Source organism: Polypterus senegalus, chromosome 12, assembly GCF_016835505.1.
Source record: "Polypterus senegalus isolate Bchr_013 chromosome 12, ASM1683550v1, whole genome shotgun sequence".
In the NCBI taxonomy this organism is placed as follows: domain Eukaryota; kingdom Metazoa; phylum Chordata; class Cladistia; order Polypteriformes; family Polypteridae; genus Polypterus; species Polypterus senegalus.
In genome coordinates, this window is record NC_053165.1 from 12,620,205 (window position 1) to 12,647,779 (window position 27,575).

General features: G+C 42.1%; 1 protein-coding gene across 1 annotated transcript in view; it reads left to right on the forward strand.

The window, feature by feature from the left end:
- The window catches only part of dnah12 (dynein, axonemal, heavy chain 12), a 192,529-nt gene that overhangs the window by 28,403 nt on the left and 136,551 nt on the right, over positions 1–27,575 (forward strand). Inside the window, exons 15-21 of the mRNA XM_039771336.1 lie at positions 2,555–2,680; positions 6,124–6,258; positions 7,579–7,772; positions 13,491–13,737; positions 18,402–18,587; positions 23,525–23,725; positions 24,379–24,573. Of these exons, the coding sequence (XP_039627270.1) occupies positions 2,555–2,680; positions 6,124–6,258; positions 7,579–7,772; positions 13,491–13,737; positions 18,402–18,587; positions 23,525–23,725; positions 24,379–24,573 (1,284 nt within the window). The remainder of the gene's footprint in view (positions 1–2,554; positions 2,681–6,123; positions 6,259–7,578; positions 7,773–13,490; positions 13,738–18,401; positions 18,588–23,524; positions 23,726–24,378; positions 24,574–27,575) is intronic.

Consider the following 27,575-nt stretch of genomic DNA (forward strand, 5'->3'; position numbering starts at 1 on the left):
ATCCAAATATAAAAAAACAAGAAAAAGAACAAATAAAATAGAATAACAAGAACAAACTAAAAAAACAAAAAGTCAAAGCAGAGACTACTCGGCCGTGTTCAAAAGCCTTCTTAAACTAAAATGCTTACTAAAAGAATCAGGTGACTCTGCGATGCGCAACGCCAACAGAAGGCCTTGGCGCAACGGACTGAAGTGAATGAATCCCCATGTAGCTTGAATCGGATATGAGGGATGACTAAGAGGCATCGTTGCCCAGACCTCAGTGCCCAGCATGCTGTATGGTGGTGCGGGAGACCAGTGATCTGTCTCGGGGGGCTTGTCCGCAGAGAGCTCTATAGGTAGGCACAAACAAATTCTGTAATAAACTGGAAGCCAGTGCGGTGCATTCAAGATGGCAGTGATAAAGTTAAAAGCCTAGCAGCTGCATTGTGGGCTAACTGTAGCCGAGAAAGGGAGGATTTCTTCAGATCAACATGCAGGGCATTACCAGTTCTACTAGTTCTGGTCTTGAGACTACGGGCATCAATTTTAGAACGGGAAACGGGAGCGGCTAACAGATCTTACGTGTAAATCTAGGCTTAACGACTGATCGAAAGCAACCCCCAGGTTACGGACCTTCGACTTGGCAATTGGAGAGACGGAAGCCATCTTGAGACTAACCTCTGAGTGAAGCCATAGGGGGAGCAACAATTAGAACGTCAGCCCTTCCTGAGTTCAACTGCAAGTAGTTATTACAAAGCCAGTCAGTCAACCAAAATGGACAATTTTTCAATCTGATTAGGTTTAAATGAGATATAAAGCTATAATGTATGCCATCCGCGTAAAGGTGATACGAAATGCATTTAAAAGAGTTCATAATCCGAGACGGAAGTTCGATGTACAAGGTAAACCACTAAGTAGACTAATCTGATGCCATCTCCTCACACGTTTTTTTAAATATAGCATAGAGACAGAAGAAAAGAACTACAAGCTTCTTCACTCAAAGCCTAAACAATCAGGGTTGAAGTTTAACAAAAGGAGTGAACAGCCCTATAAATGGCACTCGGTATCCTAAGGGACTGTCCTGTGACACCTCCCTTAAACCTATCGCTCTCTAATATATGGGTCGATGTCCGCCGTAGCATACGGCGATGTAAGAATAGGAACGGAAAACGATGAGGAAGGAATTCAGAAATCAAGAAGAAAGATATACTTCTTGAAAGACGCCGTTGTGAATCGGTGTTTTGCTGGAGACGACAGATAATGAGTCGAAAGATCTAACCCTAGAAAAAGCCACGTATAACTGACCGTGGCTGAAGACTGGTTGTTGCAGATTAACGCAAATCTTTGCAAACACAATGCAAGGTGGGATGTTGGGGTCGTGTTTGAAGTAAATGATAATGGCAGCATGGAGAATCTCGGAAAGAGATTGAATTTCAGCTTCACCACCATAAACTGTAGATGTTGCCATGGATTGGTAGTACTCGTGACTTGTTGTGATAACTCGACTTGCGTTGGAAAGAACAACATGAAGAACGTCTCCAAATCTGTCCCAATGTGATGCAATGAAATCTACTGCCATGTGTCGTAGTGAGAGTGCATTGCCTTCGTCAACCGTTTGTGTCAAGTAATAACCCACTGATAGGAAAAGTCAGTTGCCGGATCCCAGAATAGAGATGACGTTGTACAAAAACCCGTCGACAGAGAAGATACTGTCGTACGTTTTATAACTAAGGCTTAGGAAACAACCGTCGCAGTATAACGAAATAGCAAGGAGCGAAACCAATGCCGTAGGTAGGCTACGGAAAAGACTCCCAGGCTCACACATGGCCGAAGTGAAAGGTCAAGCAGTCAGGCTAGGTATCAGGCGATGACGTGATACCAATGGGGTCATGAGAGAGGAGCGGGGGAACGCAGTAGTCCGAAGGAGGAATAGGAATTGAGAAAGGCGGTGTGGTGGTGTATGATAGGCCACAGGCAGCGTGGAGAAGGGTTTGGAAGAGGAGGAATAGGAATCGAGAAATGCCATATGGACTGCATGTGGGGGGGACCAGTTTTGAAGAGGAAGCAGGACGAACCAGAAGAGAAATATATATAAGAGATGGGTCGACTGATCTGAAAGATAAATAAGGTGATCATCGGATAGAGTGATAATTGTACAAGCGTTCTCCAAGTGAACACAATATAAAACTCTTCAGCTCCGCGTGACGTGTCTCGCAGTGTTAAGTACTCCAGTTAGCCCTCATGTTCCTGTAGCGTATCGCGTGGTCTTTCTCTGTAGTCGTCCGACACAAGTTCAGCATGTTCTGTGCTTCATTTCAATGGGTGAAAGACGCTGAGCGATTCAGAAATACAAAAGGCTTCTGTTTGGTTGGACTGCTCTCCTAAAAAGGGACAATCGATATCGGAGTCCAGAACCGCTCAAAGTCCACCAAGCCGCAGCACAGAGATGGAGAAATCTTTGAAGGACTCCATTTGAGATTAGATTGTGTGGATTATTTATACTGGATGTGGATATAACCAAGGGTTTTTTTTTTTTTTAATTAATTAATTAATTAATTGATTTTTTTTGTAGGAATCACACCGCAGACTGAATTACCTAGTGGACGTGCATTTATTTTCTCAAGAAGACCTGAAATTAAACTCAACTGTGCTTTTGTGGCCCGAAAAGATCAATCCTATATTTGATCGCAACGAAGAGGTAATTTATTTCCGGATTTCTTGGATTACCTATTCATTTACGGGAAAGTTGTGAAATGCTAAACCAGAATTAATCTCCGTATGACTTTAATTAGAATGACAAGGACAACAGAAATCGGGGGTATTTTGATCTACTGAGGGCCACAATTTGTTGGGCTGAATGGCCCGTTCTGCTCTAGATTGTTCTACAATGAGGCTGATCTCGTTGTGTGACTGATATTACAAATAATGTTGTGTAACCACCAGAGGGGCACTGCAACTCCTCAAGCCCCAGACATAGATGCAAGTCCTGATTAAAATAAAGGTTTCGATTCCTTAAATACCTTCACGACATGGGCTTCAAAAAGGAACACAACACATACAGTACAGTGCAATTCTCAAAGCTTTTTCTTCTCCTCCGCTCCTCCAGCAACCTTCGTCTGCTTCTTCTCATTTCTGGCTCGTCTGGATGAAGGAGGCTTCACCTTTTATGTCAAACCTGAGAGTATTTCCACTGTCCTAATACTGTGGCTGAAGAATATTTTAGGGTACGCCTGGAGCCCAGCTTGTAAATCCCCCTCAGCGCCCCCCTAGTGGCACCCACAGGACCTAACAGGGCTGTCCAAAACAAACTACAATTCCTGATACAGTGGAACCTCGGGTCACGACAGTAATTCGTTCCAAAACTCTGGTCGCAACCCGATTTGGTTGTGACCTGAACTAATTTCCCCCATAGGATTGTATGTAAATACAATTAATCCGTTCTGTACAAACTGTATGTAAATATATATTTTTTTTAAGTATAAAAAATTGTTAAGTATAACATGGAATGCACAGTTTAATAGTAAACTAAATGTAAAAACATTGCGTAACACTGAAAAACCCTTGAACAGAGAAAACTAACACTTTAAGAGTTCACACTACAGCCTTATGAACCGCTCGCTGTAAACACTTTTTTTAAGCACAGGGGAAAAAATGAAAATTTGAAAAATCCTGAATTTATACAAAAACTAACCATAAACAACCAAGAAAACTAACCTTGCATTAGTCGAGTTCTGGCATGAAGGAAGTGAGGAGGAAGAACTAGCCACTCGTAGAACGATAGTTTTGCAGCAAATCGCCATGAATCTTCCTGGCTTTCTGTCATAACATCACCCCCTTACGCTGTCCCCTGCCAGTTGCTTCTCGTTCAGCCACACTACATCAGTTGTTCCACCTCTTACAGCACTTGAGGCCTCTGCTTGGTTAACACTGTAACTCCTTTTGCAACATCGGCTGCTTTAATGGCCTCTTTCTGCTTTAGAATAGTCGAAATCGTAGATTTTGACTTCTTGTGCTCGGCGGCAAGATCAGCAACACGAACGCCACACTCATACATTTCAATAATTTCTTTCTTTAATTCGATTTCAGTTTTCTTCGAACCTTTCTTCTCACCAACACTACCACTCTTCACTTGCTTAGAGGCCATGGTTAATTGCAAAATGAATGCAAAGCACACGAAATAGAGCACAAAGAGTTCACAGCGAATACACGCACGTCTGACTGAGAACGATGTACAGAGAGAGACTGAACACGTGCGGAAATCATCGGCGCGTACGAACCAGAAGGGAAACTGACTTGTTCGTCACCCGAGTGTGTGTGGTCATGAACAGATGCAAACGTTTGGCAAACTTTTTGGTCGTAACCCGATCTGTACGTGTTCAGAGGCGTTCGTGACCCGAGGTTCCACTGTATGTCCTGTGGGTTTCCATAATGGTACCAAAGCCAAGGAGGGCTGCCACCTATGGTATTGAGGGAGACAATGTCAAGTCAAATCAAATAGCTCTGATTGTCATTTCAGCCTTATACAGTTCGCACAGTACACAGTGAAATGAAACAACGTTCCTCGAGGACCCGTGTGCTACATACAGTATAACACAGGTTGGGAGCATACGCTGATAGAGCGTTGGTGAACCCACCACACGCCAACACAGGGCTACAAAAAAAATTACACGTCACAATGTAAAATGCATGTGTGCCAGCGTGTGCAAACACTGCAGGACAGTGCAAAGACAGAGAGTGGTACAAATGAGGACAGCACAGCGCTGACCAGTACACGTTTATGATATCTGAAGGTACAAAGGAAACGGGTTGAGCCAAAATATGACAATATCTTAATAGAAGGAACCGATGTAAACGTGTCACTGGAAGTAGGAAGAAGGTAACAGTATGATAATACATCTAAAGACTTGATCTAACAGAGTGTGATGGTGTGCATGTTTGCTATCCGTCTCGTCCCTGAGTGTTTAGGAGTCTTATGACTTGAGGGAAGAAACGATGATACATTCTGGTGGTGAAGGCCCAGATGTTTCAGTAGCCTTTTCCTTATGTCAGGAGGGTGAATAGTTTATGTGAGAGATGCGTTGGGTCCTCCACAATGCTGTTGGCTTCGCGGACACAGAGTGTGGTGTACATATTCGTGATGGAGGGAGAGAGAGATTCCGATGATCTTCTCAGCTGTCCTCACTATCCGCTGCAGGGTCTTGCGATCCATGACACTGCAATTCCCAAACCAGACGGTGATGCAGCTGCTCAGGATGCTCTCAACAAACCCTCTAGAAGGTGGTGAGTATAGGTGGCGGGAGATGGGCTTTCCTCAGCCTTCTCAGGAAGTAAAGACACTGCTTGACTTTCTTGGCTATCGTGCTCATGTTAAGGTTCTCTACCAGGTGAACGCCAAGGAATTTGATGCTCTTGACAATCTCCACATTTGAGCCGTCAATGTTTAGCAGAGAGTGGTCGCTTCTACTTATTCTGAAGTCAACAACCATATCCTTTGTTTGGTCTCCGTTTAGAGAACCAGGTTGTTGGCTTTGCACCAGACTTTTAACCGCTGCGCCTCCCCTCGGTATGCTGACTTGTTGTTCCTTGCTGATGAGGCCCACCACTGTCATGTCGTCAGCGAACTTGATGATTTGGTTTGAGCTGTGCATTGCTGCAAAGTCGCGAGTCAGTAAAGTGAACAACAGTGGGCTAAGCACAAAGCCCTGTGGAGCACCAGTGCTCAGTGTGGTAGAGCTGGAGTTGCTGTTTCCAATCCTGACTGACTGAAGTCTTCCCGTCAAGAAGTCAAGGATCCAAAGGCAGAGGGAGGTGTTCAGGCCCTCCGAGCTTAGCTAAACAAATAGTTTTTCCCCGTCCTTCCTCGCTGTTGGCATCCCTGCCAAGTTAGGGTCTCAGTTCTCCTCTGGCGGGGATGCCAGTCTCTCAGAGTTGATATTATAAACGGTTAGAACATTAAGACATTAGAACAATCCAAACGAGAAGAGGCTATTCAGCCCAACAAAGCTCTCCGGTCCTGCTGGAGTGCAATTTGCAAACTGGCGCACGCTGTTTTTGGCTCTTAATTTCAAAGCTCTTTCAGATATGAAATTAGCCTGGAACGAATGAATAGATCACTCTTGTGATGTCTGTTCCTTAAAACAGGTGATCCAAGAGGCAAAGCGCAAAGGAGAAAGCGAACTCTACAACAAGCGAGAAAAGGTGATGGTGGAGCTGGAGAAGCTGTCTCGCCGCATGGAGGATTTTGCCGACTACTGTGAACTGGAAATGATGCAGCAGGTGAGTAGCAAGTGCTTGCTGTCCTGCACTCGGTGTCTGTTGCTTCTCCACATTTATCCAGGAGAGTTTCCATGTATGAGATGTTAAAACCTTCTTGCGTGGTCAGGGTTCTGGGATTCTGGTAATGCCGTTAGAAGCAGCTCTGATTTTGTTTATTTTGTGTTCCTCTTCCTTGGTGACATTCTGTGGTCTATTGAGACCCAGTGCTGCAGAGTCTAGCAGGCCACAAACAATTTGCAACATACGATTATAACATTAACTTGAGCACCGGAGGACCTTCTTGTTGTGTTTTCTTGGTTGAAGGCCATACATGTAGATTTGTTAAATAACTTGCCTTTCTGAAGTGTTATGCATGTGGTGAGCTAATATTACAAACCACTTAGCCAGATGTGCTATTGAAAGATCCTCTAGATCAGGGGTCCCCAACTCCTGTCCTGGAGGGCCGCAGTGGCTGCAGGTTTTCATTCTAACCCTTTGCTTAATTAGTGACCTGGTTTTGCTTCTAATTCACTTCTTTTGAATTCATTTTAATCAATTTGCTCTTGAAGACTCAGACCCCTTAATTGCTTCTTTTTCCTTAAATAGCAGCCAAACAATAATGAGATACAAAATGAGCCAAAACAACTGGTGTCCATCATACAGTATCAGAAAATAAAGAAATGGTGAAGGTCTCAGGAATGTCAATCTGTTCAGGTCCACAAAATATTTTAACAGAGCTCTTAGAAAAGAGAACATCAACAATTCTGGAAATGTCTGCTATTGCACAGTGAGAGCAGCAAGAAGCCATGGAATTAAAGAACAGGTTTAATGAGCAACAAGACTCTGCGCCTGATTAAGCAACTGGTTGGAGTTGGTCTTCTGTTGATTTCACATTTCATTTCTGTTTGGGTGCCAATTAAGGAAAGAAATGAAGCAATTCAGAGGAACAAAGAAGACATTCAGGGGAACAAACCTTAAAAAACACGTCAATTAAAATGAATTCAAAAGAAGTTCATTAGCGGCAAAAACAGGTCACTCATTAAGAAAAGGGTTAGAATGAAAACCTGCAGCCACCGGGGGCCCTCCAGGACTGGAGTTGGAGACCCCTGACCTACATGACTGTTTCATATTGCAGTTTACTAAAACCACATATAGAGAGAGCCTCAATAGTGCAATGAATATTTTAGTGTATTTTGGCCAAGCTTTAAATAGACTTCTCTAAAAAGAAATGTACACACAAATTCCAGGAGTAGGCCAGCCTCTCACATGTCTCATTTAGGAAGCTAAAAGACCGTTTGACCAGAGTCTCTCTTTTTGTCTTCTTATTCTGGCTTCTTGTAGTATGTGAATGACGCGAGGAATGTGCAGAAACACTTGCAGGATGCCGAAGATATGATTGCATTTATTAATAAGGAGGAATCTCTTTACAAATGGGATCAGACAAACTACCCGGAGTTGGACACTCTGAAAGTGAATATCGAACCGTATCAGAAACTGTTTGGGACGATCCTGAAATGGCAGAAATCTGAGAAAAGGTGAGTTGAAATGGCCGTCTTTGACTATACCTTTCATTCAAGATTCACCTTGTAGGAAGTTCATTTTTGACGTGATACAATATTGATGTGATACGATACAATATGTGATGCAACATTTTTGACATGATATAGTATGTAACTGTTATAACAATAACTAGCGGGGATGCGCAGCTGTCGCTCGGGTTGGAAAAAAGTGAAACAGTTTCCATTTATTATTCAATATTGTTCAAAAGTCAAACTGCCATTATTAATGAACAACAGATTATAGTTGCTACGAATCAATTAGAGTGCCTTATGATACACGCTGTTTTTCGTTTCACCATTAGCAGCAAGAACATATAAATTCTTTCCTGATCCTACTCGGGAACAGGCGACGTATAGTTGGGGGGTTCTTTGAGGTAAATTCCAATAACTTTAAGTGATTGTCCTTGCACTTTATGGACATAGCAAATATAAGACGTACCAGAAACTGAAGTCGCTTGAATTCAAAAGGGAGTCCATTGGAAAGGTATACGTGGAATGAAAACGTCCTCTCCGTTTCTGATTCTGGTTCGAATAGTAGCCTCGATTACGTGTGGATGACGTGACAGTGTTGCCGCATTTCGAGAAAGGAATTGCAGCCCGGAGTAAAATGGGCGTGTCCCATTAGCGTTGTCATTTGTTAACCATTTTGAACTTCGGTCAATCAGATATCAGATTTTTGTTTGTCAATCACTTCTTCATCCACTCATATATTAGGAGGAGGAGTACAGGAAGCTAATCAAAGACTTTGATAAATGGTGCGACTCAAACCACTTACACCTGAACACCAGTAAGACCAAGGAACTGGTGGTGGATTTTAGGAGGCCCAGGCCCCTCATGGACTCCGTGATCATCAGGGGTGACTGTGTGCAGAGGGTGCAGACCTGGGGGTGCAGCTGGATGATAAACTGGACTGGACTGCCAATACTGACACTCTGTGTAAGAAAGGTCAGAGCAGAATATACTTTCTTAGAAGGTTGGCATCCTTCAACATCTACAATAAGATGCTGCAGATGTTCTACCAGATGGTTGTGGCAAGTGCCCTCTTCTACACGGTGGTGTGCTGGGGAGGCAGCATAAAGATGAAGGACGCCTCACGCCTGGACAAACTTGTTAAGAAGGCAGGCTCTACTGTAGGAGTAAAGTTGGACAGTTTAACATCTGTGGCAGAGCGACGGGCGCTAAGCAAACTCCTGTCAATCATGGAGAATCCACTGCATCCACTGAACAGGATCATCTCTAGACAGAGGAGCAGCTCCACAGATAGACTGTTGTCACTGTCCTGCTCCACTGACAGACTGAGGAGACCCCACACTATGCGACTCTTCAGTTCCACCTGTTTAAACACTAACATTATTTAAAGTTATTGTCTGCTTTTACATGCATTTTTATTACTATTTAATTTAATTTTTTTTTTTTTTTTGTATCAGTATACTGCTGATGGAGTATGTGAATTTCCCCTTGGGATTAATAAAGTATCTATCTATCTATCTATCTATCTATCTATCTATCTATCTATCTATCTATCTATCTATCTATCTATATCTATCTATCTATCTATCTATCTATCTATCTATCTATCTATCTATATTAGCTGTTTAGCGTCAATCACCTTTTCATTCAGCAAATCATCAAGGGGGGTAGTTGGCATTCATTTTCTATTTCAGCCAATTGCCTTAGTGATTTTTAGAAAGAAGGGTGGGAGTCACGTTGTTATCTGCTTGCACATTTCACACAACCTTGATACCGTATATTATTTTTTTCCGAATGAAATTACAACTGACTGTTTTAGACTTTTCTAAAGTGTGTTCAGGCATTTAGTCCATCAGTCAGTCAGTCATTATCCAACCTGCTATATCCTAACTACAGGGTCACAGGGTCTGCTGGAGCCAATCCCAGCCAGCACAGGGCGCAAGGTAGGAACAAATCCCGGGCAGGGCGCCAGCCCACCGCAGGGCACACACACACACACTAGGAACAATTTAGGATCGCCAATACACCTAACTAGCATGTCTTTGGACTGTGGGAGGAAACCCACGCAGACACGGGGAGAACATGCAAACTCCACGCAGGGAGAACCTGGGAAGCAAACCCGGGTTTCCTTACTGCAAGGCAGCAGCGCCACCACTGCGCCACCGTGCCGCCCTGTTCAGGCATTTGAATTAATTTTATTAATCACCGAAACTGTAGCTTTTGAATATATACTCTTCCTTTCACTTGGTGATTGCATTGTGATAAACATCAGGACAGACAAACTTTCTTGCTTATTTATTAGATGTTATGAGTATCTGCTAGAGCCATTCTAGGAACAACTGGTTTAAGGATTCATGATGAAACAATCTTGCATTATACTGCTGACTTCCATAAGTGAACACCATTCTAAGGTTTTTAAAGGTCCCATAATTATACATCGGGAAGAATAGTTGATGATTTTGTCAGGATTACACGCATGGAGATTAAACCTGCATTCTTGTAGATTACAGACAAACATCTTAAAAAGACCAATGAGTCTTCATGGTATATGGTGGTCTAATTCCACAGTGGCGCAGTGGTAGCGCTCTTGCCTCACAGTAAGGAGAACACGAGTTTGTGCCCTGGGTCCTCTCTGCAAAGCATTCTGAGGAGTGAGAAAAGTACTATATAAATGTACAGAATGAGTATTTGGCAGGCAGTGTGGTTGTAGTGGTTAAGGCTTTGGACTTCAAACCCTGAGGCTGTGGGTTCAAATCCCACTACTGACACCTCTGTGTTCCAACTGGGAAATCCAAAAGAAATGTAGCCAATTGTACATTTCCTTGGATAAAGGTGTCAGCCAAATAAGTAAATGTCTGTCACTTACATGTTCATATGTAGTGTGGTTATATAACTGATTACCACTGGTATCTGTATGGGTGCCTAACCTAAAGCTGGAATCTCCGACTTTTGAAATCACTGACAGACTGAGGAGAGCCCACACTATGCGACTGTTCAATTCCACCCTGGGGGGGTCAACGTTAACATCACACAAAGTTACTGTCTGTTATACCTGCATTTTTATCACTCTTTAATTTATTATTTTTTTTTTTTATCAGTATGCTGCTGCTGGAGTATGTAAATAATAATAATAATAATACATTTTACTTATATTGCACTTTATATTTAACAATCTCAAAGTGCTACAAAATAAGAATAAATTAACAAACAAGATAATCTATAGAAATAAATGCCTTTCTAAAAAGATAAGTTTGTAGGTATCTATCTATCTATCTATCTATCTATCTATCTATCTATCTATCTATCTATCTATCTATCTATCTATCTATCTATCTATCTATCTATCTATCTATCTATCTATCTATCTATCTGTCTATCTATCCATTCCTGCCTACTATACTATATCTGTCTATCTATCCATTCCTGCCTACTATACTATATCTGTCTATCTATCCATTCCTGCCTACTATATTATAAATATCTATCATACAGTGCCTTTCTCATCTATCTATCTATCTATCCTAAATGTCACGTTGGACTGAACACCTGACCCACAGAACTGTAGAGTCCTGAATAGTGACAGAATTGCTAAATGAAGACCTGTGGTTCCTTGGAGAACTCAGTCCTTAAGATAACTTTCTGCCAGCCATGTTAATACTGCAGTTGATTCTATGAGACCCTACTGAGACATTTTATTGTGTGTGTGTCCCCCCCACTGAGGCATTTTATTGGACCCTACAGGAACACTTAATTGGACAGATCAATTCTTCTAGTGCTCCTATGAGCTCCTTATAAAATGCAGGCTACCACAGACCTACAGTGTGTTCTATGAGATTTTTAGACATTACAGCTTGTACCGCAGCCCCTGGAGAACAACTAAACCCCAGGTCGCTGCACGATCAGAGAAAAATCTTTCATGGTAACGTGAACAAGGTTCGTCCTTATTTTTGACCCCGTCCCCACATGCCCCAGATCAGTATAAGACAATACGCATTACAACGATGAAAGGACAAAAAAAAAAAAAAAAGATATATTAACATATTGACAAAAAAAAACATTTAAGTAATTCCCCCAACAAACAAGTACATAACAAAAATCAAAAACAACCTTCCACAGATTAGGGTGTGAGATGTTCTCGTCTGAGATAACACGGTTTCCCAAACTGGATCGCTGTCCTTACAGTTCTGGAGCAAGGTGTAATGTTGGAAGCCTCACGGAATACGCCGGTGTGGACCCTGAAGTCGGAAACAACGGGAGTCAAACCCCAATTTAAAGTAAAAAGCAATTTCTTTATTCTTGGTGAGTCAAAGAGACTGCCGCCCCCCCAGCTCAGTGCCACTGACTGGTCAGATCAGACACCCTGCAGCCTAACGTGGGGCTTCTCTCTATATACCTAGTTTGTGTATTAAACAAAAAAAATATATATATGGCAGTTCATTTTGAGGTTATACATAAATTATAATAGCTTGCGACTCCCTGAATTGAAATGTGCACATTGCTTCTTTCAGATAAAGTGGTTATCAGGGCACTCACAGTTTTAAGAAATATGCTCAAATAGTTTTAAGCAAGAATTCAGAAACTGTCACACTGAAAGTTAGTCCCTTATTCTGTGCACAAGCTTTATTCTTTTTCTTCCTAAATGAAGAACAAATCATTTAGAAGTAATACATCATATAACACTCTGCAGCATGATTAATACAAAATACAGTCCTTGGTATTTGTGAGGTAACTAATTATAATCATTACCGTTAATAATGTTTTTTTCTTTCTCACCGGCAGCTGAGCCGATAACAAAAAAGATTTTGTCCTACCAGTTCCGAAAAGGTTGATTGCCCCGGTGAAACCAAAAACGTTCATCTTCAGAGACGCGTCTCCCTCGTATCGTCAAGTGAAAATAAAACCTTCTTCCAGCAGGTGGATTCTTGGCTCAAACTCATTGCTCCACCACTCGATGGCTCTCTCTCCCTCTCTCCACCCCTTCTTTTCTGGTTAAAGAGTCTTCAGCCCCAACCGTCCTGTCCGTGTTGTGTCCTCCCCTTAAAGGCGTATTTTCCCCATTTTTGGCGAATTCTCAGTTACCCATTTCTTGATGTGCACCCTAAAGAGACACAAACTGACAACGGGACAGTAGCACATGGGGCACCCGCTACAAGCTTTTTAGATCTTTTTTACATACAAATAAGGAAGCACACAACTTTAGCAATTCCGCCTTCACTTAGCTGTGACCTGCCCACCAGAGAACAAGATGGTGGTGGCAGCCTGCTTTCTACAGGTCTTTGGACTTTGCTATTATGGGTTATTGAATTTAAATTTATTAGGAGCATATGTGTCTCCATTTAAAATCAAACCAAAAGTGAAGGAGACGGGATACTTTTCTGAATCCACTGTACATGTTCCTTCATCACGTAATACTTTATTTTAATTATCACACATTTGTAGTATCCTTTCCATGGACGTGTCTTTCTGATTCGTCTCCCACCACCATGTCTCTCCACTGATCAGTTTCCATTGTCTCTCCATTATTTGCTCCCTCCTTCCACAGCCTTTAATTCTCTCCTTCTTCATGTCACTATTTATTTCTTTTTCCCCAATTCTGCTTCTTTTTTAACTTTCTTCTATGTGGTCCACTTTCCATTCCCACTCATTTAGCCTTTTCTGACAGACTTCTTTTACCACAGTGATGAAAAAGAAAAGCCTTGTTCATTTTATATTTGATTATTTCAGATGGATGGATGGTGCGTTCTTAGACCTGAATGGTGAGACGATGGAAGGAGAAGTGGACGAATTCTTCCGAGAAGTCTTCAAGATGCTCAAGTTTTTTGAACAAAAGCAGAAGAAGGCCGAGCAGGAGATGCAGAAGGCCCCTCGTAAACGCCTTCCTGGAGATGAGGAAGACGTGGTAGAAGAGAAGAAGGTCATGCCTGCTGTCCAGATGTGCAACGTGGTCATTGAGCAAGTCAAAGAGTACAAGGTTTGAATGGCAACTCAAATGCAAAAGTCCCCGTCTCTGGCTTTAATCGTGTTTTTAATAACTGAAATGGTGCACATTTCCTACTTTTGAGTAGTTTGTAGCTACTGGGGTCTACTATATATAAATGGTAGGATATGTCGGGGTGGGTGCTATGGTGATAGAGGGAAAGAGTTGCATGACAAATGGGGTCACCAGTACTTCAGACGATACTGAGGGTGAGTGTTATCTTCATCAGATCTAGTTGTGCCATCATGCATTGACACATGAGGCCTCCACAAGGGCTTTCCACAACAGTCCCACTGTGGCCTTCTTCCCTGCCGACGTTCACATCACACCATGCTGTTTCAGTTCCTTTTCCAATGGCGGGCGCCATGTCTCTACAGGATGGCTCTCCTTTTTTGCTTCCCTTGAGGTGTTCAATGTAATGTGACCTTTGACAGAGCTTCCAGTTCAATTTAATTCAATCTCGGTCCTTAGTTGTGTTAAGTTGCCCGGAGCGACCATGACAGTTTGGAGCGCTGGGCACGAGGCTCACTGCTTTAGATTACTTGCTGTTAGGAATAGGCTGTGGCTCCCAGTGAACCAAAACTGCAAGAAACTGCAGTGCTGTCTGCTCATTTTTACGTTCTTGTATATGAAGTACAGGGAAAGTAATCATCCAAAAATTCCGCCTCGACATTTTGATGAATCTCAACGTTTTAGAAATTTTTGGAATTATGTCTGTCTCAGTGTGTGTGTGTGTGTAAATACGATAACTTGAGTACGCTTTCACTAAGGTCAACCAAATTTTGAATACAAGTATTAGGTACAAGACATAGATTTATATCAACTTTTTAGCTATTTATGCTAACCAGAAGTTTTCCTTTACCTTTTATTCATGCAGAGTCCGATTTATTCAACTTTAATTTTATAATAATGGTTTCATTTATTATTAATTGATTTTCTGTTGGTTGTTCTTTACAGTACATAATATCCTTATATATAATTTGATACTATTCGTATGTATGGTGTTTGCGTCAATACCTCGACTCAATACAAATTAGAACCATGCAATGGGACTCTGCCTCTGTACTTAGAACATCACGTGGCACACGCGGACGCAGTATTTCATGATTGGCTAAGAATGTTCGAATGCTTCAGTGACGCCGCTGGACGGCCGAGTATAGTAAGTCCGTGTTGGTTCGAGCAGATAACAGTAAGTTCGGTTGCTTTTTGGAACGTTGGTTTGGTGGGGCGTACTTTCCAGGACTAACATCGTCGACTGACTTAAACCCTTCGACAGCTCCGGAACCGTAAGTAATTTAGAACGTATCGCCATTTGCTTGGTACGTCGAAATCTATCTTTGGGCAGTTCGGTTTTGGCATCCGTCCTTCTGACATCTATTGGCAAACTGAGTAATGGCGGCTGGGTATTAACAACGGTCATTGTTTAAATTTTAGCCAATCCCAGATCTAAAGTGACCGCGCCAACATAATTATTACTCCGACTCTGATTAGAGTCTTAAAATACGGTTTGTTTTAAAAATTTGTTTGCCGGAAAAAATCAAATGAGGTGCGCCGAAGAGCTGAGTTGACGTCTCGCAGCCCCGTTTAAACAGGAAGCTCTTCATTACATCGGCCAAAAACGTCTGTTTTAAGCACAAATGAGTGCCATGATAACAAAATCATTTCAAGGACTAAAAAAACAAATAATTCTTTGCAGAGAAAGTATGGATTTCACAAATGTAGAATTTGTAGCCTAATTCGATCAGTCTCCCAGTTGCTAGTAAAAATATAATCATTGTCTAGCAGTTTACTCCTCAAATATCCATCCCCATATCTGAGTATACTGTATGAGAGAGTCAAGGGGAGACCACTCACGATTTTTATTTTAGCATTGGTGTTTTCAGCAGATGCCCTCTATAGTTGGTTATCAAGGCCAGTGCCGCTCAATTACTTCAATTGTTCAGAATCCGAATCACTTTCATTCGCCAGTACTTCATGCGCATGAATTTCACTTGGTAGCTTGGGAGCAGCAACACATGACATACAAATGACATAAATGACAGACGTTCTAACAGTGGCGTATTAGCGGGCCGCCCCAGATGGAGCTTTTTTAGGGGTGGCAATTTTTTGTAAACTTTAGTACTAGAATGTTTTTAGACTTTTTGTTTTACAATTTTGTTTAATAGGGCTTTGGCAAGCTAATATGTGTTATCAATGTCAAAATGACACCATTTTTAATGTTTAAAAACATAAATACATACAGTATGTTGCAAAGTTATTTTACAAATGCCAATCTTGACCAGATCTCCAATTTACTCCGACCAAAAGGGACGAATCCTTCACTATCTATTATTAATACACTGCTCACAACAATTAAAGGAACACTTTAAAGAAACACATTAGATACATCAGATCTCAATATGAAGTTGGATATCTATACAAATAATGACAGGGCAATGTCTTAGGAACAAAAGGATGCCAAGTCTTTTAATGGAAATAAAAGTTTTCTGCCTACAGAGGGCTCAATTGTGTAGACACCCTAAAATCAGAGTGAAATGAAGATGTGGCAGGCTAGTCCATTTTTTCAAAACCTTAATTTCTGCTACTCAAAATGCTTTTCATTATCTTGTGTGGCCCCACGAGCTTGTATGCATGCTTGACAACGTCGGGGCATGCTCCTAATGAGACGACGGATGGTGTCTTGTGGCATTTCCTCCCAGATCTGTATGAGGGCATCCCTGAGCTGTTGTACAGTCTGAGGAGCAACCTGGCAGCGCCTAATGGACCGAAACATAATGTCCCACAGATGTTCTATTGGGTTTAAGTCAGGGGATCGTGAAGGCCATTCAATTGTTTCAATTCCTTCATCCTCCAGGTACTGCCTGCATACTCTTGCCACATGAGGCCGGGCATTGTCGTGCATTAGGAGGAAACCAGGACCTACTGCACCAGCGTAGGGTCTGACAATGGGTCCAAGGATTTCATCCTGATACCTAATGGCAGTCAAGATGCCGTTGTCTAGCCTGTAGAGGTCTGTGAGTCGCTCCATGGATATGCCTCCAAGATCATCACTGACCCACCACCAAACCAGTCATGCTAAACGATGTTACAGGCAGCATAATATTCTCCACGGCTTCTCCTGACCCTTTCACGTCTTTCACATATACTCAGGGTGAACCTGCTCTCATCTGTGAAAAGCACAGGACGCCAGTGGTGGACCTGCCAATTCTGGTATTCTATGGCAAATGCCAATTGAGCTCCCCGGTGCTGTGCAGTGAGCACAGGGCAGTAGACATTTGGGCCCTCAGGCAACCCTCATGAAGTCTGTTTCTGATTGTTTGGTCAGAGACATTCACACCAGTGGCCTGCTGGAGGTCATTTTGTAGGGCTCTGGCAGTGCTCATCCTGTTCCTCCTTGCCCAAAGGAGCAGATACTGGTCCTGCTGATGGGTTATGGACCTTCTATGGCCCTCTCCAGCTCTCCTAGAGTAACTGCTTGTCTCCTAGAATCTCCTCCATGCCCTTGAGACTGTGCAGGGAGACACAGCAAACCTTCTGGCAATGACACGTATTGATGTGCCATCCTGGAGAAGTTGGACTACCTGTGCAACCTCTGTAGGGTCCAGGTATCACCTCATGCTACCAGTAGTGACACTGACTGTAGCCAAATGCAAAACTAGTGAAGAAACAGTCAGAAAAGATGAGGAGGGAAAAATGTCAGTGGCCTCCACCTGTTAAGCCATTCCTGTTTTGGAAATATTAAAAAAAAAAAAAAAATGAAAGGGCATTATGGAAATACCTCAATCATGAAGAAACTAAACTGGAACTAACGGTTACTAAAAATATACTTTAAATTTTCATCCTTTTCATTTTTCGCTATGATATGTAGTATGTCTTATTTTGTAAGGGGTAGGGGCAGCAAACTCAAAGACCACCCAGGGCAACAAAAACTTAGTGTAGTTATATAGGAGACCCATCTAAGATTCTAAGTTTCTATCACTGGAGCCCAGAGCCTCCACCCTGGAGCTCAAAGTAGGTGTGGTTGGCTCCACTGGGCACTGATAGAGTCTAGCTGCAGACCCCCAGAGCTCCTCCCAGTTACAATGTAGTTAAGATTTGGGCTGTTGGAGGGTCTGACTCAAATAGTGCTAATGCTGTTGAGTAAATTAAGTCCACCTAATTGGAGCTACAGGGTGCTGTGATTTATGGGATAGTATTTTGATGGTCATGCCTGTATATTTTTATACTGTATTGAGGAGTTGTCCTGTTCTGTGTATTGTATTGTATTGTATTGTATTGACCCCCTTCTTTGACACCCACTGAACGCCCAACCTACTTGGAAAGGGGTCTCTCTCTGAACTGCCTGTCCTGAGGTTTCTTCCATTTTTTCCCTGCAAGGGTTTTTTTGGGAGTTTTTCCTCGTCTTCTTAGAGAGTCAAAGCCAGTCGTTCAAGAGGCAGGGCCTGTTAAAGCCCATTGCGGCACTTCTTGTGTGATTTTGGGGTTTACAAAAATAAATTGTATTGTATTGCATGCCACATGGTGACAAATGATGCTCACAATTTATGACCTACATGCCTTGTTTATTTGCTAATCTTGCCATCATAAACCAGGGGTCATTTGATTTGAATGTTGAGAATGCCAGACGATGACTTTGCTTACCGTATTGCTGTCTACAGAATCACGTCCCACTTGTGGCCATCCTTTGCAACCCTGGAATGAGACCTCGCCACTGGAACCAGATGTCGGCAATCGTTGAGTATGACTTGACTCCAAACTCTGGGACGACCCTGAGGAAGGTGCTGAAGTACAATCTTGGTCCGTACTTGGATAAATTTGAGCAGATCAGTGCGGCTGCCAGCAAGGTAAGGAACTTGGAAGATAATGCACCTCTGGTGCCGGTCACATCCAGCTAGAATGTCTGCCTTTATTTTAGTCTTCGTCTTTATCTTAGTACATGATTACTTTTGCTCAAACTAAGAAATAAAGGTGTTAATAACGGAAGGAGAGAACAAAATTCTGAGTACATGAGGCATTCATTCATTGTTTAGAAAATGAGAAAATATGGTGCATGTCAGATTCTGGGAATTCTAGAAAGCAAAATCATTTATAATGGACAACTGTGGACAGTAGCATCTGAAAAACTTTGTGATAATTTGGGGGTCCTCTTGGTGGGACAATAAGTCTTCCTGTGGTACCATGGACTATACTATAAGTTAGATCTGGAAAATGTTATCTGTGATGGTGTAAGTAGATGAATCCCTTATGTAGTCTTCACGCAAAAACCACTATGGCGTCCTGCGAAGAAGCCAAGTCCTGTTACATATATACTCACCGTACAATTTAATTTTCACAAAGGGAGAGAAAAATTAATTACATATCTTAAAACAATCTTTTATTCCTCAGCTTTCAACACCTACCTGAAAATGATTAGACATACAGAACTTGATGACAATATATTATACCGTAGTGTATATAATACATATAGAGGTTTAGAGGCCAATGCTTTAGCCAACTGATCCACTTCCTAGCAAATCAATTTGAAAGATGGAGTTTAGGTGTGGGGAAATGTTACCGGTCACAAAAGACGAGAACTACTTGAAATCAAAAGAGTTTCTTTTATCCTTTCCTACTCAGTCACTCTGGTTAAACACAGTCTTCAGTTCATCTCTCTCTTCCTGATTTCTTTTCTCCTCCATTAGACAGATATAAACATAAGACCCGTGTGTGTGTATGGAGCAGTCCGCTCTGCTCACACTCAACCACAGCCACTAGATTGCGCATGCAGGCACTTTCACATTTTTCTGCGCTTGCACACACCTCAGTTCTCGCTACGAAAGACGAGTGTGCAGCAAACACCACCGCGCAACAACAATGTCGTGCCAATGACACAGAAGAAGGGACACAACGTTGAAACGAAGTAGACGGCGCAGCAAGTGAAACACCTCAGCTCAGCAACGGAAGGCAAGGCTTGAAGTTTTCACTAAAAACATTGTCTGACTGGAGGTATTTTCTTAAGACAAGGATCAGTAGGATTCATACGACTAAGATATGGCATTGCCAGGGTGTTCTTACGAGAGCCAGTGGGGCAGCAGGCACAGGTTGGGTCCACGTCCTCTGCACTGGGTCATTCTTAAGAGTTAGCTGACGCCTCTCCTAGTTCACGAATGTAGTAAAACTGCTAGGGGGTCTTTGTCCTGCAGACCACACACAGCTAGTTTAATATAATTATTTTTTTTTTTTATTGGCCTTACATAATATATCACTGTGTAACGGCCAACCCCTTACCCAGCCGGCAGCTACACTACCAAGACCTGTGGCCTGGATGAATTACTGTGGCTAACCTACATATACCAAGCTGCACCCCTAACAAATAATATTTTCCCCTCAATCAATGGTTTAAAAACAAGCACACAAAAGCAGATATGTGAAATAGGTGTATAAAAATATATTAAATGAAACACAATAACAAAAAAATGCAGATTCCACACATAGAATATATATATTGTGGAAACGACCCGGACACAGACAGGCGGATATGTTGTAATTCACCACCACACGTTTATTTACACAATTATTTACAAATGATATGGTCACACAGACCCAGTCCAAAGTGCACAAACCCCAACTCTCACTCAGTCCTGGCCACAAATGCCTTCTTCGGGCCGCCTCCACACCTCTTCTGCCTTGTCCTCCTTCCACCCGACTCTGAATGAATGGAGACGGCCCCTTTTAAACAGTCCCTGGATGAGCCCCAGGTGTTCCCGGCATTCCTCCTCTGGCCACGCCCCAGTGTGGCGGAAGTGTCAGCTGTTCTCCCGGCTGCTCTCCGGGTGCCGTCCTAAATCTTCCCCCCAGCACTTCCTTCCAAGGCATTGGGGCGCCTCCTGACGGTGACCACGGGCCCCTACAGGGTGGAGCTTCCATGCCCTGTACCCGTGGCCCCCAGAACAACCAGGAAGGCGGCCCCCACATGATCCAGGATCCCGGCCGGGTCGTTGCCCCTGGCATCCCTGACAATATATATATATATATATATATATATATATATATATATATATATATATATATATATATATATATATATATATATATATATATACAAATAATATATTGTGATGGAAGGCTGGGTCCCCTGCTGCATATGTTCCAGGGGAGCAACCATAGACAGCTCAATACCTCCCCCGGGACACTTGGTGGCAGCCTCCCGGGCCAACTATGATTCCCCAGCCTCCGCCTGGTTCCATGGGAGATGGAGTCCTCCACAGCCAGGTTAGGAGATGGGATGGCCGCTAGTGGGTGCTGCGTGGAGTCAACAGCCCGGCTGGACGAGTCTTCAGCCCCACCCAGAAGTGCAATTAGGACCAGGTGGTCAAGCACCTGGAACGCTTCCGGGTGGGCTATAAAAGGGGCCAGCCACCACCACTCAGGGGCCAGAGTCGGGAGGAGGAGGACTAAGCTTGAAGAGGAGTGGTGGTAAAGGAGAAAGGAAGCGAGTGTTTTGGTGGTGTTGTGTTTTGTTTGGGACTGTGTTGGGCTGTGTGACACGGGGAAGACATGTCCCACGGCTGAAGAAAAATAAAGTCTCTGCTTATTTTGTATGTGCCTCTGCGTCAGTCTGTGTCGGGTCGGGTGCTTTACAGCGTCCAGATCACAAAATGTATATCCCTCCACCAAAGCAGCAATGTGACAACACCATATATACAATAACAAACCCTCCCTTGCCCCTGTAACGTATAACAAACACAAAACACAAATAACAATAAAGAATGAATACTGAAATGACAATGATCATGAACTTGACTCCGGGTATATTACTGTCCTGAATACGGATGACTGATCAACAAAGAATGGATGTGTTTGAATCTCCCAGAAAAATGGAACAATCTCACTGTATTTCCTCGGCGTATGTTGGATAATGAAGTCCAACCCCGGGGTTTCTGGCAATGATTGAGCTGAAGTGAATCCGGCGGAATGAGAAACAAACTGGATACAAAGTGCAATGTGAACAATAGCAGGAAATGATGGTTCGTTGTCGTTAAATTAAATCTCTGTCTTTCTCCTTCCTCCTCTCTTCTTTACCTCCTGATCGTTTAAATAGTAAAGAGCCGGGTGTAACTGACTGTGAAGAGGTGCTTTCCATCCTTGGGCTGTGGTCTCTCTCCCTCATCTGTCCCCTCTGCACTTACGGGGACAACATTCACTGACGTACACATAGCGAACAGTAAACGGGACAATGGAAATAACACGCACTCGGCACACACAATGAATACATTATTACTCTGTAGCCCCGCTACAGCTGGGCAGGAGTGGAATTCTACATTTCTATATTGTTTTATACAGGTGATGGTGTTATGTATTCTATCTATCTATCTATCTATCTATCTATCTATCTATCTATCTATCTATCTATCTATCTATCTATCTATCTATCTATCTATCTATCTATCTATCTATCTATCTATCTATCTATCTATCTATCTATCTATCTATTGTGTTGTTTAATACAATGTACCTTGTTATGTGTACGGATGTAACTCCAAGAGAAATTCTTAACAACTATGTTGCCTGGCAATGAAGTTTAATTTCAATATTAAGAACACTGAGCATTTCATTGTTTTGTTTTTCTCCATTCAGGAGTGCGGGTTATTGTTGAAGCAAATAGTTCGAGACTTTATTTACAAGTGAGCGCAGTAATAGAAATGTCCAATTCAACCAAATAGGTCAAAATATGTTGCTTTTTGTTTAAGAGGAGCGCTCAACACATGGTTATCAGACTGAGCATTACAGTACATAACAGTACAGTACATACAGTAAATAATGGCGGATGCAGAATGAAACCTGAGTTGGACGAGATATCTGAGTAGTGAGGAGAAAATGTCAGAGAGAAGTGTCACGGTGTCACAGCTCTAATGACCGGAGTGTAATCCTTAGACTGGAGGGTCTCTGTGCATATTTACGGACCTACTCCACGTTCCTCACCCATCCCACAAATATGTCCGTTATTTTAAATTGTATATGAGTGTGTGCGTAAGGGCTGGGATATACTTGATGCTAAGAACACTTCCGCGCACGCATCATGTCTTCCATGTGTTCCCAGACCCCCTTTGATGCATCAGCTATGCACGTTGTTAGAAATTAACGCAATGCGTGCGCAGATTGCAGCACCAGCGAAACTGCAGTGCAATGGCAAGCCGCATTACGTGCGTACTTCAATGTTTGATGGATGGTTTGATGCGGTGAAGCAAATGCTCAAACTTAAATGCTGACATACAAAAGTATTTGTGGTGCTTCTCTCCATCCATTTCTTGCGTAGGCAACCCAAGCGTTGCATGTTCTCATTGTAATGATGTGACACATTTGAAGGTCTCGCATACCATCTTCCATGTTCCTGTCTTTTTTTCTTGCACCTTTGCAACAGCATCAGAATGCCAATAATTTTAATCTTCAACATCTTTCTTTCCCTCGATTCACAACATAAGCGAAACCGGGTGTTGTTTTCTCCCCATGACGATTTCTCACACTGCCACCCAGTGGAATCCTCCATGTGCGCAAGTCTAGTCGATACACTAGCAGCAGCGTCCGCAAGCGTACAAATCACGTAGCGCCAAGTATATCCTGGCGTCTCATTCAGAGTTGGTTCCGTCATTACTCCTGATTGAATAAGAATGTTCACAAAATGAATGTCTGAATAGTAATCATGACAATGGCATATTTAGGGTTGGGTTAATATTTTGAAATTGAAGTGTGCATTGTGTGTAATCAATTGATTATTAATTTCATGTCAATTTATCATCAATAGGAGTTCTCACTGGAGAAAGCCATGCACGTTATGATGGAGGTCTGGGTGAATGTCTACTTCAACACCAGCCCTTATCGGGAGTCTGGAGTTTCCATTCTGTCCGCTGTTGACGAGATTCAGTCGATCCTCGACGATCAAATTGTCAAGACGCAGACAATGAGGGGATCTCCATTTATTAAGCCATTTGAAGCTGAAATCAAGGCACGTTCTTTTCTTTTCTGGTTAATTGTCATTATGAAACCATTATGTTTGAAGAATTACCTGCCTGGAAGTGCCTAAACAGTACAGACGACATCGTTTAGAATTCTGGGATGTGAATGATAAAACCAGTCATCCTGATTCAGTGTGTTGAGAGTTATATTATCTATGGACATTCTTGAGCTGATGCCAATGGAAAAAAACGGCTCATCTCCACACATTCTTATTAATCCATCCATCCATCCATCCATTGTCTAACCCGCTGAATCCGAACACAGGGTCACGGGGGTCTGCTGGAGCCAATCCCAGCCAACACAGGGCACAAGGCAGGAACCAATCCTGGGCAGGGTGCCAACCCACCGCAGGACACACACAAGCACACCCACACACCAATCACACAATAGGGCCAATTTAGAATCACCAATCCACCTAACCAGCATGTCTTTGGATTGTGGGAGGAAACCCACGCAGACACGGGGAGAACATGCAAACTCCACGCAGGGAGGACCTGGGAAGCGAACCCGAGTCTCCTAACTGCGAGGCAGCAGCGCTACCACTGCGCCACCGTGCCACCCCATTCTTGTTAAGATAAACCTAAATAACATTCAACAGTTTGAAAAATATTCTCAATTGTAACTTTCTTTTTTTTTTACCAGGAATGGGAAGAACGTTTAATACGTATCCAAGAAACTATTGATGAATGGCTGAAGGTTCAGGCTCAGTGGCTTTATCTGGAGCCCATCTTCTCTTCAGAGGACATCATGCAGCAGATGCCTGAGGAAGGTCGTCTCTTTCAGGGTGTGGACCGACAGTGGAAAGAAGTGATGAGGCACTGCGTCAAAGACCCCAAGGTAACAGCATAGCTGAACTTTCACAGAGCAGGTGGTCTGCCTTGGTAAGGGTCCCTGTTCTCCACCTTTATACTCTTTTATCATTATAGACGGAGAAAAACTTGCACATGTATTTATTATGTATTAATGAGAATACAAATACAACAAACCTACCGCAGAAATCACAAAAGATACAAGCTAAAGTGTTTACTAAAAATGACATCACAACACAGAGTAAGCAGAAACCTAATCAAAATTCTATGTACTGGACAATTAAAACTTCTAAATCAATCAATGATATATATGTGTGCGTGTGCGTGTGTGTGTGTTCACTTTGCAATAGATTGGCACTCTGATATCCAGATGGAAAGACGTGTTGCTCAGTTGTCAGTTTGAAAATGAATCCACAATAGACCAGGTGGTAAAGACAAACGTTCTGTCACAAAAGCAATGCAAGTGAGAAATATATTCTTTTTTCCTGACTAAGCACAAGCAGTGAGGACCTATGACAAGAAAACACAATGGCAGTGAATGACAGAATAACGATAATGAGTTATAAAATGTGCACATGGCATAACTTTCAGGGGGTTTGGAGGAGTTAGTTAAGTGATGTGAAGTTGGAGCTTTTTCAGTTTTGAGTTACTTTATCAAAGGGTCACTTATCAGGCTTTTGTTAGTTAAATATTTGTGTGATAGTGATGATAATGTCATGTAGATAACATGGTAGCCCAAGTAGGCTTGTGGTGGCTCAGCAGCTTTCAAATCAAACCGAATCCAATTCAAATGATGTCATAATGGCATCGCTTTGATGTGCTGTTGTTACTTGTTGGTTAAGAAGGGTCAGCGCCCAACTCTAATTCAGATTTCTTAAACATAACATTTTTGAAAGAAGTGCCTGATGAAGAGTTAAAACCTGCTGAAGTCTCAGGGTAAAATGGGTGGATATATCTGTGTGTACTGTATAAATAAAAAGATAAATAAATAAATAAATATAAACACACACTATGGTCTGAACACACACACTAGAATGACTAAAAAGGAAAAAATTAAACTATATAATAGATATGAAAGGCACTATATCATAATAACTATCTATCTATCATATAGTGCCTTTCATATATATATCTACAATATGTAATATACAGATAGATGTAAAAGGCACAATGTGATAGATATGAATTATGTAATATACAGATAGTTGTAAAGAGAATATATAATAGAGAGACATGAAAGGCACTATATACTAGATAGATATGAATTATCAAATAATGCCTTTCAAATCTATATCTGTCTGTCTGTCTGTCTGTCCGCTTTTCATGAGAGAAGTACTTAACAAATTTTTTTCTAGAATTAGCTGGAACATTCCGGTTGATTTTGTGACTTCTCTCATCGCACTGTGTATCATAGTTTGTGCTTGCAGTACCAATTTTATTTGCGCGAATCCGAGACAGATGGAGGGGGGCGGGACCCTCCTCACTCACGCTCCAGCCTTGGCTAGCGAACAAGAGGACTACTTCATGGGTTTAGATTAGGTTTTTTCTATAATTTTCTTGAGCATTCTGGTTGATTTTGCGACTTCTCTCATCGCGCTAAGAATCATAGTTTGCTTGCAGGAGCGATATATTTGCACTAATCCGTGACAGAGGCTGCAGGCCGAGGCGAGGGGAAGCGCGACATCAGGAGTGGGGAGCCAAGCATGGTCCTCCTCGTTGTCCTGTTTCACTACTATGTGGGTGGATCTGCGTGGCATGGCTAGTCTATTATATAGTGCCTTTCATATCTATCTATCTAATTCTGCCAACTACGCTAAAATATCTATCTATCTATCTATCTATCTATCTATCATATAGTGCCCTTCACTTCTATCTGTTTATCTTTGTAGTATACGGTTATTATATTACATATGATAGAGAGACATAAAAGGGACTAAATGATAGTTAGACAGACTGATATTAACTATGCAATGTACAGAGATAGATACTTTATGTGTCCCTAGGGGGAAATTAAAATTTTACAGAAACTCAACAGAATAAACAAATCTCATATATAAATATTATAACAAATAAACAACAACCCACCCAACACACATAAGACCCTCCGGATTGGATGCCGGAGAGCTGCTGCTGTCAGTCACAGGATGGTAAGGTAAGATGGCCAGACCTCTCCAGATGTATATTTAAAAGCATTAACATTTGAAAACGTTATGGAACCTAATAGCTCAACAGGCAGTTATTGTAACTGCAAATGAAAATGGCAACAAGGACAGGAATTCAGAATATAAAAAAAGGTTTATTGCAAAACTAAAAGCAAGAGATGAGTGAATAGAGGGAGAGTCCGACATACCAAATTAACAGAAAAGCAAATCAGAAATTGTGTTGTTCCAGTGGTCTGCACCTTTCAAGCCCACCTCATCACCAAATCCTGAATTAACTTCTGATTTCAGGGTGGGTCTATGAAGTCTTGTAAGGGGTTTAGTCACAGCGCCCCCTAGTGGCCTTGTATGCCAGTGTACCCCTGACAATGTGGTTTGAGTAACCTAAGCAAACACCCTTGTGATGGTCTAATATTTATTAACTGAATATTTATTTACACTTCAGAAGTGTCATATTAAAGGATAAATGATTGGCCCAGAGTCTATACAGTGGGTACGGAAAGTATTCAGACCCCCTTCAATTTTTCACTCTTTGTTATATCGCAGCCATTTGCTAAAATCATTTTAATTAATTTTTTTCCTCTTTAATGTACACACAGCACCCCATATTGACAGACAAAAAAAATAATTTTTGAAATTGTTGCAGATTTATTAAAAAAGAAAAACTGAAATCTCACCTGGTCCTAAGTATTCAGACCCTTTGCTCAGTATTTAGTAGAAGCACCCATTTAAACTAATACAGCCATGAGTCTTCTTGGTTTTAGATGTAACAAGTTTTTCACACCTGGATTTGGGGATCCTCTGCCATTCCTCCTTGCAGATCCTCTCCAGTTCTGTCAGGTTGGATGGTAAACGTTGGTGGACAGCCATT